Source organism: Tamandua tetradactyla, chromosome 9, assembly GCF_023851605.1.
Source record: "Tamandua tetradactyla isolate mTamTet1 chromosome 9, mTamTet1.pri, whole genome shotgun sequence".
NCBI classification, from domain to species: domain Eukaryota; kingdom Metazoa; phylum Chordata; class Mammalia; order Pilosa; family Myrmecophagidae; genus Tamandua; species Tamandua tetradactyla.
Window position 1 is genome coordinate 91,794,724 of NC_135335.1, and position 14,055 is coordinate 91,808,778.

The following is a 14,055-nucleotide window of genomic DNA, read 5'->3' on the forward strand; positions in this document are numbered from 1 at the left end:
TTATTATTCCTCTTTCCTTTTCAACCTAGGGCATTGTTCATTAGTTATTCCTCCAAATTCTTTAAATTCTTATTGAATCACCCCTTTAGAGTCTCTTTTGCTGAATATGCCATGATTGGTTCTGACAATGAAGAAGGTGCAGAATTAATTTAGGTAACCATTTTCATTTGTTCTTTCTAGAAAGACAGCACCTTTTCTTTGGTAGGGTATAAAGAAAAGCAACAATTTGGTTAGAAGCCATAAAGTGCATTAACTTTATTTTTGGTCATTCTAACAATCTCTGTTTCATTCATGTTTCACCATACCATTCCCAAGTAAGAAAAAGGACAATCACACTGATATATATGAATTTGGAATATTTATTATATCTCTTAATGCAGTTCTTAACATAGTGCTGCTTAACCTAGAATATAAAATCATTTGCTTAACTTAAGTTTTGTCACTCAAGGTTTGGAACATTTTAAAAATCATATCCCAAAGTAACAGACTGGAATGATAAGCAAGTAAATATGCAAATATAACCAAAATTAATAATGTGAATTTTTCCAAATCATAACTCTAACATAGAGGCATATCACTCTTACATCTGGCATGGTGTAAGAAGGATCTTTTTTACCAGCATTGGGGAGCACAAGCATGCTTCCAACCAGGTAGCCTGCTGGAAAGGCTATTCGTTACATGGAATGAGCTAGTCACAAAGAAGTTTCTCCGTCCTGCCTCTATAATCTGTATATGAGCTAATTGTAATTGTCCCTGAGGATAAAGTGAGTTTCAATGACAACCAGTATTGGGTTGTCATGGGTACCTAGTACCCATGCATTACCCTGTACTAAGGCCATCATCCTTGGCCAACTGTCTGGTAATGAAGATATCTCTGGGGAAAGTTCCTTACAAAACCTGATACACAATGTTTATTTCCCAACACAAAAAATTCATTGACTTCAAATCCTGGATTTTCTCATCATCATTTCTCCTATTTGGATAAGGCAGAATCAAAAGTCCTTTGTTGAAGGACAGAAGAAAAACACTTTCAGTAAGAAAAATAATTCAATAAACAGAATATTTTAAGAAAGAATCTTTTTTTTTTTAAACTTTTCTGTCTTTGTGACTATATACCCCACAAATTCGTGATAAATTCCTCCCCAGACCCTTTTGGCTTAAGAGCAGATATTATACAAGTAGCCAACAGACCTCAATAACATAGAAGAATCTTAAGGACCCTTCTGAACACACAAGAATACTGTAATATTTTAAAATGAGAAAATTGCCTGAGTAGATCAGTTTGGTTTCTAGCCCTCTTCCTATAAGCCCTAGTCTTTGTCAAAGCACAGATAGTTGTTTGCTTGTTTACAGAGGTAACTTCTTGGTAGAATGCTAGCACCAATAGACCATATACCCTTCAGTCTTGCCACTAACCAGTTACTTGTCCCACATATAGACGTTCTTACTTCTCATAACATCTAGCAAGCAACAAAAGTGGGAGGAAGGGATACTTAGGAGTTCAAGATTTAATCACAAAATCAGAGGCAATGGTGTTGGAAGCACAACACTGTAAATTTTAATACCACAGAATTGTACTCTTAAAATGGTTAAGATGGAAATTTTAATGGTACATGTATGTTGACGCAATAAATTTTTTTCAAATCAGAGGCCATAAAAGAAATGTCAGAGTAGGTTGAAGGAAAAAATAATCTTTAAGATAGCATTTTTTTTCCCTCACAAACTCATGGATATGTTTGCATCTTTCTCACAGTCCTAGTGAAATGCTGCCTCCAGCACACGCATACTCAGGGTGGAAGAATTTTTCCTCCCTAATTACTTCTTCTTTTTTTTTTTTTTTTTACAATTTATGATTTGGTTAGAGGGAAAACATGTCAGTGAAACGCTTCCTAAGGGACCATCTTGTTAAAATTGCATATACTTTAACAAACATGTCACAGAAGGTGAAGATAAATCCAATGTGGATACCAGTTGTAAAGTTAACCTTCTTAGCACTTATGAAAAAAAATAAGAAAATCATGTTTTCCTTTTGTTTTTCATTGCAATGTCACAGCATGCTCGAGAGAAAAGGATGTATAGCTGTAAAAAGCCTAAAATGCTTGAAGAAAACTAGTTTAAAACTTCTATAAATACATAACTATGATTACTGACTTCCTTCCAATGAAATTCTATGTAGGTAAAATGAAAAAAATAAAACATATCCTGGTACAAACGTCTATTCCACATTTCAGGTTGCAATCTGCTGCATTGGCATGAGTTTTGGTGAAACCTGGTAAAAGAAAGAAAAAATAATAATCAACTTATGAAAAACTACATGGTATAAACATTTCTTTTTTGAGTTTCCAAACTCGAATGATGTGGGCAACAAGCGGCCTTGCCATGGCCACTGCCTGAAACTTCCTTAATATTTTCCATTCTGAACCACTGAGACCGAGGACTCCTTTTCTGTGAACATTTTGGTATTTAGTGATACTCAGCCTTCTTAAATCATAGCTTCTAAATTAAGGATCATTAATTTACTACTAGGGCTGGAAACAAGGAAGGAGTTGAAGAGCAGGAGAAGAAAAATAAAGGGTTCAACTAAGCAAGCCCTTTACTGCATGGAAAACTGAGCTTAGAGACACATGCCTCCAAGACTTCAAGTCAAGACAGATAACTCGGCGCAGGGTACAGGTTTATAACCCTCAGAAGAGGTCCAGCTTATTCACAATTTTGCTGAGAGACACGTCATTAGTCTTTGAATTACCCGGGTGCATATTAAAGAAGAGATATATTTTCAATAACAATGAAAAAAACATCAGAACGGAAATAATGCGAGGTAGGAAAAGGACTGCAAGATATTACACAAAGGAGGTAACAGGCTTTAAAAATTAAATATTGATTATAATTATGCTCTATGTACAGAACACCAAGTGTGTTCCTGGGAGTCTTGAAGCAAAGATAAATAGGGACAGATCTACATTTATGGTAGAGCTGGTAGAAGGAGGAACCTAAATATAAACAAACTGATTCAACTATGACAGATCCTTCAAGATGTGGTGGCAGAATCAGATTTCTTAATTCAATTTGGTAAATATCCTCTGAGTCCTAGTAATAACAGTACTGGTAGGAAACACAAGCAGGTGATATCAAACTTCAGGTGATTTTTTTCTTCATGCACCTGGAATGTGCTTACCCCTGGTTCTTCTTTTTATTTCATTGTGAAAAATAACATATATACAAAAAAGCAATACAATATATACAAAAAAGCAATAAAAAATTTAGGTGATTTTTTTGAACCCCTCAAGGGTTTGAAGACTGAAGTGTGGGGGGATAAAATAAATCAACAAATAAATAATGAAGGAACCTAACTACTCAGAGAGTTAGAGAATATTCTGGGGGTGTGGGAAGAGGCATGCCTGATTTAGTAATATAATAGCATTTAAAATAAACTCTGAAGACTGAATAAGGACCCCAGTGGGCAAAGGATGACAGAAAAGGTCCCCAAGCAGTGAGAACATCAAACATAAGTTGGAAAGGTCAAAGCAAAATAGGTATACATAGGAAGCTGAAAGGGATCACTTAAAAGTGATAAAACATGTTTTGGAAAGTTCTGAATGTTGGGATGAAGAGTTAGAACTTCATCTGACAAGCTATGGAAAATCCCTGGAGGATATGACGGTAGAAGAATGCCATCTGGAAGATTCAGCAAGCAGTAAGATGGAATGGAAAGGGGAAAAAAAAAAAAAAAAAAAAGCAAAGGAGAATAAGTGGAAATTACTGCAAAGGTCCAGATGGACAGTAATGAAAGCCTGAAGAGGGCAATGGCAGAGAGAACAAAAGGGAGAACAAAGAAACAAACAAACAAAAACCCAGGAGAATAAAAGTCAGACTCACAGAATGGGACAGTAGGGGGGCAACTGGGCAGTAGAAAGGGAGGACAGCAGACACTCAGGGTGGATCAGACAGTAGAACATCTCTCATGACCACCACATTCTCCTAGTAAAGAATAACTCGGTTTACTTGTAAAGTCAGAAAGGCAGGCATAAGTAGATTTAAATAGTTTTCTTAACCCTTCTTGAACCCTTCTCACGTCATATCTCCACCCCCAAAGAAATCTCTGTGTACTTATTAGAGTATGATAGTCTTTAAACTAAGATGGGACATGAAGGGACAGGGGTTGAAATACAAGATGAATGGGGTTACATTTTGCAATTAACGAATTTCAATCTGTCAACAATAGTTCACAAGGATATGGGGGAAAATGTTAGTGATTCTCCCTGCAGCAGGGTAAAGGTACTCCAAGCGGAGGCTTGAGATACAGATAGTTTCTCCATATTTCATAGCTTTTCCCATTATCCTAGTGAGGTGGGGGCCTACAGATGCTTTGCATGAGGTATTTTTGTCATGCAGCTGCAAACCCAAACAGCTCTGCTTTGCATGGTTTATTAATATGGTGAGCAAGTTAACGTGTATGTGCCATATATATATACATGTGCGTGTGTTTCTTCAACACAGCTGATTTCCAAAAACAAGAGTATTTTTTCATTAAGATAGCACTGAATAGATGCATTCCCAAAGTACCTGCTTTTTTGTCACTTCACATTTTGATAACACATTTCATAGAAGCTGACAGAAACAAAGTGACCAGGAACTTAGAAACAGCAGAACTCAGAATCATGAAATCCTAGAGCTTGAGGATCCTTCTAGATCAAGCAGCTCCAAACAGAGCTGAAAATGTCTTTCCTGAGCTCCTAAAGCTGTTCAGAACAGCAGGTACCACATACCAGGCCTTCTGACTTCTAGTTTCAAGCTCTTTTCATAAGTTCAGATAAAATGTCCAAGGGCACATCTCAGGAAGTAGTAATTGAATATTTATGACAGTGAAAAGGTAGAAACAGACTAAAAGTCCAGGAGCAGAGGAATCAATAGGTGTACACAGTATAATTTTAATTGTGAAAATTATATAGCAACTTAGAAAATGTTTAATGATAAAGAGATAAAAGCACATAATAAAGCATTGTAACAACTCTGTAACTGTGCAAGCATTATTAAATATATGGATAAAATGGAAAGGGCCATTGGAAAATAAAAAGTTTGATTTGGAGGGAGGCAGGATTATAAATTAATTTACTTTATGTTCTCATTTGATATTAGTGCACAGAAACATGTTGAATACCTGTGGCTTTTTTATGTTTCCAGTCTTCAATTAACTCGAAAGTCAAGAATTGCTACTATGATGAACTATATAACACCACGATGATAAATTCAATACCGCCTATGAATAAACTGGAAGGGGTGCTGTACTACTTTAAAAATTAAAGATGGGTTGAAATAATAATAAAATAATAACTTTAAAGCCTTATAAAACAATAATCAGGCCGTCACTAGACCCTAAACCATTTCGCGATTAGAACTAAAAAGTAGACATAACTATTTCAGGCCAAGAGATTAGTGGGATTAATGACTTGATAAGACTGGAAACATTTTAGCAATAGATTACACATTTCCTGAAAATCAACTATGTGCAAAGTACTTTGCCATTAGCGAATTTCAGAGTCTTTTCAAGCATGATCCTCCAATTATTTCTGATTTTGTTCAGAAAAAAGGTCAAAGACCTTAAAATGGCACATAAGTGCTACTTGATTTGGCTCCTGGTCCCCCCGCTGAGCTCCTTCTCATTTCCATTCGTCCTCACTCATGCTGCCCCAATCACACCAGCCACTTGCTGCTTCTTTAACACACCTGGCCCTTTCCACCTCAGGGCCTTGGCATGGGCTCATCCCTCTGCCTGGAATGCTCTTCTCATGGTTTGCCACCCACCCACACCCCCACATCTGCCTCCATCCCAGGTCTCAACTAAAATGTCTCTTTCTCAATGAGGCCTTCCTTGACCACCTTATTTAAATCTGCTCCTTCACTTCCCCTCCCCAACACTTCCTATCTTTTTTTCTCATATTTCTTCCCTCCCCCATAGCATTTACCCTGTCTGACATACCGTATCTTACTTATTTAGTGTGCTTATCATCAACCTTCTTCTACTAGAATAAAAACCCCATGAGTAGAATGACTTTTCTCAGTGCTATACCCACAGGATCTAGAACAGCACTTAGTACATGTTCAGCTCTAAGTAATTATATAAAATATGAATTTGGGAATAAATATAGGTTTCAAACCTCAGGCTATTGTGACAAATTACCATCAACTGGGCAGCTTAAAACAACAGAAAACTATTCTCTCATAGTCCAAGAGCCTAGAAGTCTGAAATGAAAGGGTCAACAGAGCCATGCTCTCTGTCATTTCTAGATTCTGAGGTGCTGTACAATTTGTATATAACCCAGTAGTTCCCTGAAACATTGGGTTTCTGTAGGAAACTGAGAATTAAGAATACAGCAGCTCAGAAAGTCAGTATTACTCTATACAGCTTTATCAAAAAGCTGAAAAAGAAATCAGACTCCAATTAGAAATATGTATGTACTGAACCTGGTTAGGACTAAGGAAAATCAGGGTAAAGGATGATACTGTTTGTACTTTAAAATCTCAACCTTTGTGGAAGACTAAAGGAAGCGATGTTCATTTGGTGCAAAAAATAAAATTTCTTTTGCATGCTTTCTAATATAACCTGTCTGTGTTAGTTTAAACAACCATATTACATGGAACCTAGAATAGGGAATGAGAGCTTGTTTTCTGTACAAGTTAACATAATACCTGATAATTTCCAAAGTACTTTGGGCAGAAAATAAAAAATATTTGCAAAATTCCTGGGGAACTGGGGAAAACTGTGGATCTATTAAGCTTCCTCACCTGGGAAAATTCTGATCTTTCCTCAGTCATTTAAGATTCCTGATTTAATAAGCCATGTCCTTGATCTTGAGGCTTGCCCTTATGAAACTAATTTCTGCAATGGTGAAGCTAGGCCTGCATGTAATTATGCCTAAATCATCCCCAGAGAACCTCTTTTGCTGCTCAGATGTGGCCTTTCCCTTTAAGCCAACTCTGAAAATAAACTCACTACCCTCCCCTCTATGTGGGACGTGACTCCCAGGGGTAAGCCTCCCTGGTAATGTGGGACATGGCTTCCAGGGATGAGCCTGGCCCTGGCATCTTGGGATTGACAATGACAAAAGGGGGGAAAGAAATAGAATAAAGGTTTCAGTGGCTAAGAGATTTCAAATACAGTTAAGAGGCCATTCTGGAGGTTACTCTTATGCAAGCTTTAGCCAAATATTTCAAATTATCACAGCCCCCATCAATAGTATTCCTGAAAACCTAAGCAGTTCCCTGGGTTCTACTCTCTATAAAGGTTTTTCTTAGTATGTTTATCTGCTCAGAAACTTAAGGCCTCCAAAATGATCACAGGCCAGATAAGTCCTGAAACCCAGAGGTACCAGTCTCTCCAAGAACAACAACCAGGTTCATTCCTCTACCCCAGAAGGTCAATATCCCTTTTGAGCATGAAGAAGTCAAAATGGCCATTGCCCAGATATTCTTGAAGATGGAAAGAAAGATCAAATGAGAGGAAGGAGGTATAACTGAGAAATTAGGATTTAACAAGTGACTCTGACTACTGACTCATTATATAGATAATTTCTTTTTAGAGTCTAGTTTTAGAATTGCTAGAAGGAAATACCTGAAGTTGCTGAAATGTAATCCAATAGCCCCGATCTTTGATAATGACTGTATAACTATACTGCAAAATGAAAAAAATAGTCTGTTGCTCTTGTTTGTATAGATCTACTTCATGATGTTTCGTTCTACTGATACATATATATTTGTCAATGCCACACTGTCTTAGTTAACCTACCTCTACTGCAAGCCTTAAAATTGGTTTGAAAGCAGTATTTGATTGCAATTACAAAATTGGGTCAATAAGAGGGAGTGTTTATTTTTCTTTTTTCTTTTAATTTCATTTTCTGGAGTAATACAAATGTTCTAAAAATAGTCATGGTGATGAATTCACAACTATGTGATGACATTGTGAACCAATGATTGTATACTTTGGATGGACTGTACACTGTGTCAATAAAAATACATTTAAATATGTCAAAAAATACATTTAAAAAATAAGTTTCACCAGTAAAAATAAATAAGTATATTCATATATATACATATATACATACATACATAAGATCTAAATGATTTGATAAATGGCTTAGGACAAATAAAAGTTTATTCTGAGTTGCTGTTTCTAAATACTGACATAATCAATAGACAGAAATCACAGCTCACATTTGCAGATATTCAACTTTACTGAGAAGAATAAAAGGCATATGAGTTCTTAGTATTTAGACAAGAGTGTCTCATAAATAATCCATTTTCCTTTTTTAAACAACAGAGCATCTGTGGAATTAATTTAATGAAATAAACTTTTCTTTTTTAAAAACAGATAATTTCCAATAGATGCTTTAAAACATTTCCTTTGAAAGGAAACTGGACACCTTAATTTTTTAAACTAAACATCTGATTCTTTTCCTTGTCATGTTGTCCCTATTTTGAGCTAATATTATTTTATCCTCAATGTGGAAACTGACTTAGTCTATTTCTGTAATGAAAAACATCTACTAAACCACCATTTCTCATTCTATTCTCCCAAAGTCTCATCAACACTGTAAACCCACAGAAGCCGAAGCAGATTACCCTGCTAAGGTTATCTATAGGCTGAGCACAAAACAACAAGATTTAAAGGTAGAAGATAAGCCAATGATTTGTCTCGCCAGCCCACTGAAATCCCAAGAGGAATACTGTTTAATTCTGGTATAACACCAGTTCATAATAGATATTGCTAGTATGAATTTATTCAACTTGGCAAGGGATATCTGCACCAGTCGCTTTCAGATGCCATTGCAAACATATAAATAAACCATATTTTTATTTAATGCTTTTGCCACAGGTGCGTTAGGTGTATTCCTGCAGGAAAAGGAGACCAAAGCCTTTGTGTATAGGAACAGCGTCGATTAGTACTATTTTGTTCACATTTCCTAGCTCAACATGGGGTATATAGTGTATATGGGGTGTTTAAATAAAGAATCATGGATGATTAACAGCCTCTGGAAGTTTATTCTATGATATCATATTTACATGTGGTTTAAAAGTTTTACAATTTTTTTAAATTAAAAAATAAAATCAGAAAGAAATACTCTGCTTTAAAAACAGGTTCACAGACATATATATTAAAAAAAAAAAAAAGTCTGTTTGTAGGCTTCACCAAAAAGGAAACATTCACCAAAAAAGGAAGCAATGAATAATCAATTTAAATCACTGAAAAAAGACATTTTAAGGATAATGGCATTTAAGTGGTGAGATGACAACTTTTTTTTCCCTTTCTACCTAAGGCTTTCAATTAATGGGTAGCATGCAGAAAGTGAAAAAGGCCAGACAAAAATAAAGAAATCTGATGTTTTCAGTTCCTTCTGACAGCTTTAATATGAGGAAACATGTAGTAGTCCTTTGACTCTTTGAAAACGAATTACTGCTTGATAAATACTCAGAAGACAGATGTTTTGGGAAATGTGAAGGCCATGGAGAAAAATTAAGCAAAAGACATCTTAGTCATAGAAATGTTGGTAGCATAAAGGAAAGATAGAAAAGCATTTCTGAACAGCATCATAATCAGGCATTTTGTACAGCATGAACATATGTATATGGCTTTACTGATCAAGAACGCTGTGGTGAAGCATTTATTCCCCACCTCCCATATTCCCTTCCACGTGGAAGGGCACCTATTAGTGTTGTATCTTCTTTGCATGTCACTTAATAACAGAATCATGATTTGGGCAGAAGAACTGAGCATGTGAAAGTCACTCCACTCCTCTTTCTCAATGGGACAGGCCTTCATGTGGGGAGTATTTGCAGCAGTAGAGGCTCCCCCTGTGCAGGTGGCCTGTGGTTTTCCAGCACTGCCTATAACTGGAGCTGAAGTCTCACCAATTCTGGTACTCATAAACTGTACATTTAAGCCACATCATTCATCCCAGTCTCAATGAGAAAGGTGACATTTTTACCTCTACCTGACCAGCATCTTTACCTCTCACAATAGATTCAATTCCCAAGAAACATAGAGGAAAGTCCCTTTCTACAGAGCAATTCATTTTTTTTTTTTTTTTTTGCATGGGTACGCACTGGGAATCGAACCCGGGTCTCCAGCATGGCAGGCAAGGACTCTGTCTGCTGAGCCACCGTGGGCAATTCATTTTGAAGGACAGAACTCTCATGGAACCAGGATCTCTGGCCATCAAAAACTGACTTCTCTAGCTCCAGACCAGAACCTTATTTTGAGAGTACAGTGAAGGTTCTAGAAATAGAGTCAATATCTGCATATCTATGGCAAAATTTCCACAGCCTTCTCTGGAGTTACAGATATATATGACCTTTCAGATGCTCTCCCACCAACGTAAAAGAAAATTCTTCCTTCCAACTGATGCAAAATTTGAATACCATTGGGGTGATCATTACAAATTTTTTAAGAAGTTGTTTCCGATGTTACTAAAGAACATATTTTCTACCACATTTTTGTTGTTGATAGTTTCACTGTGGTATATAGGAAAGAATTTTAGTAATTATTTTTTAAACTGCCTAAATATTTCATTATACTCATCCTTTTCTTAATACCCTGAAACCATAATTTTGTCATATCTTGTTATAGTATGCTGTCATATTTTGTCTTTTTCTTTGAAGTTCTCAGTATTTTCTCAATGAACTTATGTCCATACTCTGCATTTTTTGCCCATTCATTTCTTAGTATCAAGAGATTTTCACAATTGCTTTGACCTAGGTTTTTACCTTTTTTCTTTATCATGTAACCACCTGTCTAACCACTTTCTGCTAGAATGTTCACTGCCATTTAAACAGTGAAGGCTGAGATAATGAGCCTTTTCTCAAGCAAATTTTAAGTAACTGGCCAATAGTCATATATAGAGAGACCAATGTTACCTATGCAGTGCTTATCCCATGGAATATCTTCTGATTTATCAAATAAACATTATCTGTAATCTACTTTTATTATTAAGTGTATCTCATTGATAACTCAGCTATTAAGATAAAACACTTATTATTAAGGGCACTGAATCCTTGCCTTACAGAAAAACAGCCTGTTATGTGTGATTTAATCTATTAGGGTCTAAAGAGATGCCATTTATCACCAGATCTTCAAAATCTAGTTCCTTTGTCAAGATGGTTCATCAGATACCACACCTTTTCATTTTCAGGACAACATTGACATATAAATCAATGTTTAATCTCACCCAGCCTCATATGGAGGAAACAAGATTACATGTCAGTGTCAAAAGAGAAAGAAAGTATGGTACTGGAATAAAGGAGGAACCACAGAGCTATTTTTTAATGTATCAAAACGTAGGAACTGGCACTCTTTTATCTACAAAAAGAAAGGGAGAAAAAAGCAAAGACAGTAAAAATCCACCTGATTTATTCATATAAATAGAAAATAAATAGATGACAATGAGGGCGTCCCTTTGTATATTTCCTTTTGAAGCAGAGAAGTGAACGTTCTGGGGATTTCAAAACTTTATCTGATAAAGAAGAGGTTAACTTATGCATATAGGGAAATATATAAAGAACAGATAATTAAGAAGAATTATTTGCTTTTATTACTGGAGTAAGAAATCCTATATAAAATATTAAAAAAAAAAACATTTTGTCCCTCAGATATTTTTATCCACAGATAAAAATCCCATTTGCCCCCCAGATATGAGCTAATTAAAGATGTGCTTTTTTGTGCAAGGTATTGCTGGGAGACTTCTTTTTTTCAAAAGGAAATTCAGGAAAGGTTAATAGACAAAGACCTTGGTGTAGTACCTGGAGTAGTTATATGTGGATAATGAATTATGCAGCAAAATTGTTTTTACAGAAATTTGTTATGCACTGATAGGTACAGTCAAGCATGCAGCTCATAAGGAAGAAATGTATGAAGTATACGCATGATTTATTAAGTTCTGTTAAATTGTTTTCTTCAGGCTGGGTAGCTACAATATTAACACATTTTCTTCTCATTGTAACCATATTTCATTTTAAGTAAAAGATCTGTTCTTAAAAAGGTATGTGAGAATTAATCATTTTTTCTTAATTTTTACAGAGGTATTGCACCTTTCTTTTGATTAACTTCAAATGGATGCAACCATCCTACAACCCCCCATCAGGCAGGCAATTGGTGATTTATTTATAAACAAGCACTTATGTTGAAGGGCAAGCATTTATACTGTAGTATTATTGTCTATGTTTAAAAAGGGGTTTGGGTTAATATCTAGAGTTCCTAAAGAAATCCTGCAATTCAACAATGCTAAGACAAACAACCCAATTGAAAAATAGGCCAAAGACTTGAATAGATTCTTCTCCAAAGAAGATATATATAGTTGACAAGCACATGAAAAGATGTTCAACAATCATTAACCATAAAGGAAATGCAAATCAAAACCACAATGGTATGTGACTGTAGTAGAACGGCTAGTACTAAAAAACAAGACAAACAGAAAATAACAAACGTTGAAGAGGAATTGGAACACCCATTCATTGTTACGAGATCATAAAATGGTGAGCCACTGTGCATAAACAGTTTGGCAGCTACTCCAAAAGTCAAGTCAGAATTACCATATCATTTAGCAACCCTACTTCGAGCTCTATTCCCAAAAGAACTGAAAACAGGGACTCATACAGATATTTGCACAACAAAGTTCTTAGCTGCATTATTCAAATCTCCAAAAGACAGAAGCAACCCAAGTGTCTATTTACAGATGAATGGATAAACAAAATGTATATATACAATGTATACACACACACACACACACACACACACACACACACACACACACACACACACACACACACACACACACCGGAATATTATTCAGCTGTAAAAAGGAATGACATTCTGAAAATAATACAACACAGATAAACTTTGAAAACATCATGTTGAGTGAAATAAGTAGATACAAAAGAGTATTTTATGATCTTCATTACATGAAGGAATTAGAAAATATAGATTCATAGAGTCAGAAACTAGAATACAGATTACCAGGGACTGGGATGGGGGTAGGGAATGGGGAGTTCATTCCTCAATTGGAGTAGAGGTACGGGGGTATGGAAAAGTTTTCATAACGGATGGTGGTGATGGTAGGAGAGCACTGTGAATGTAATTAACAACCCTGAATTGTATGTTTGAATTTGTTTAAAAGGCAAAATTTCAGATTGCATATATATTAGCAAAATAAACATTTTTAAAAACCATAGAATTGCACAACATAAACAGTAAGCACAGATATAAACTATAGTTCAGGAGTATATTTACAATAATATTGTTTCATCAATTATAACAAGGTACCACACTAATGCAAAGTGTCAATAATAGGGAAACCTAGGTGTGTATATGGGAATTCTGTACTTGTGGCATAAATTTTCTATATATCTTCTCTTATTTAATAAAAATGGATGGACTTGGGGGTTTCTTAAATGGATACTCCCCTGATGTACACATCTGCTTTGTAAGTCTGAGTTTTTATACGCTGTACTTTTCTTCAAATGCAGGTTACCTATTTTATGATTATAAACCCAAGGGGTGTCAGAAGCCTGACATTCTAATATCTTTAAAGGTTGTAATAATCACATATAGAAGTTAGTCAAAGAATGTCATAAGTCATAAGTGAGTTTTAAAAAAGGAAGTATCATTTCTCCATGTGGAGCTCACATTTTTTAGTTTATTGAGTTTAGCCATGTAACTGAAGAACAGAGATCTGCAACGTACTTGATGTAGTGTTGCTTAGGGTTAAAGCAAAACCTTCTCTTCTCGTACTTTATGTAGAGTTGCTTAGGGTTAAAGTAAAACCTCCTCTTCTCTTTCTAGCAACTCCTGGTGACTTTTCCTCCTCCTGCTTCTGACTCCTGAACCAAACCCTGGCCTCGTCTCCACTCTCTCCCCTGTGAGTCAGAGCACGGCTCCTGCTTCCACCTGCTCTCATCTGGAGATACCCTTCCTTCTACTCCTGTTCACTGCAAAGGTCAACTCCAAAAATGATCACAAATTAATGGTTCATGTCTTGTAAACACCCATTAATCACACTCGTGATATAG

The 14,055-nt window shown here is 35.8% G+C and overlaps 1 protein-coding gene across 1 annotated transcript in view; it reads right to left on the bottom strand.

Annotated features, from left to right (window-relative positions):
* Positions 1–341: 341 nt before the first annotated feature.
* OXCT1 (3-oxoacid CoA-transferase 1) overlaps positions 342–14,055 on the bottom strand; it is a 152,212-nt gene continuing 138,498 nt past the window's right edge. Inside the window, exon 17 of the mRNA XM_077117071.1 lies at positions 342–2,269. Within this exon, the coding sequence (XP_076973186.1) occupies positions 2,228–2,269 (42 nt within the window). The 3' untranslated portion in view covers positions 342–2,227. The remainder of the gene's footprint in view (positions 2,270–14,055) is intronic.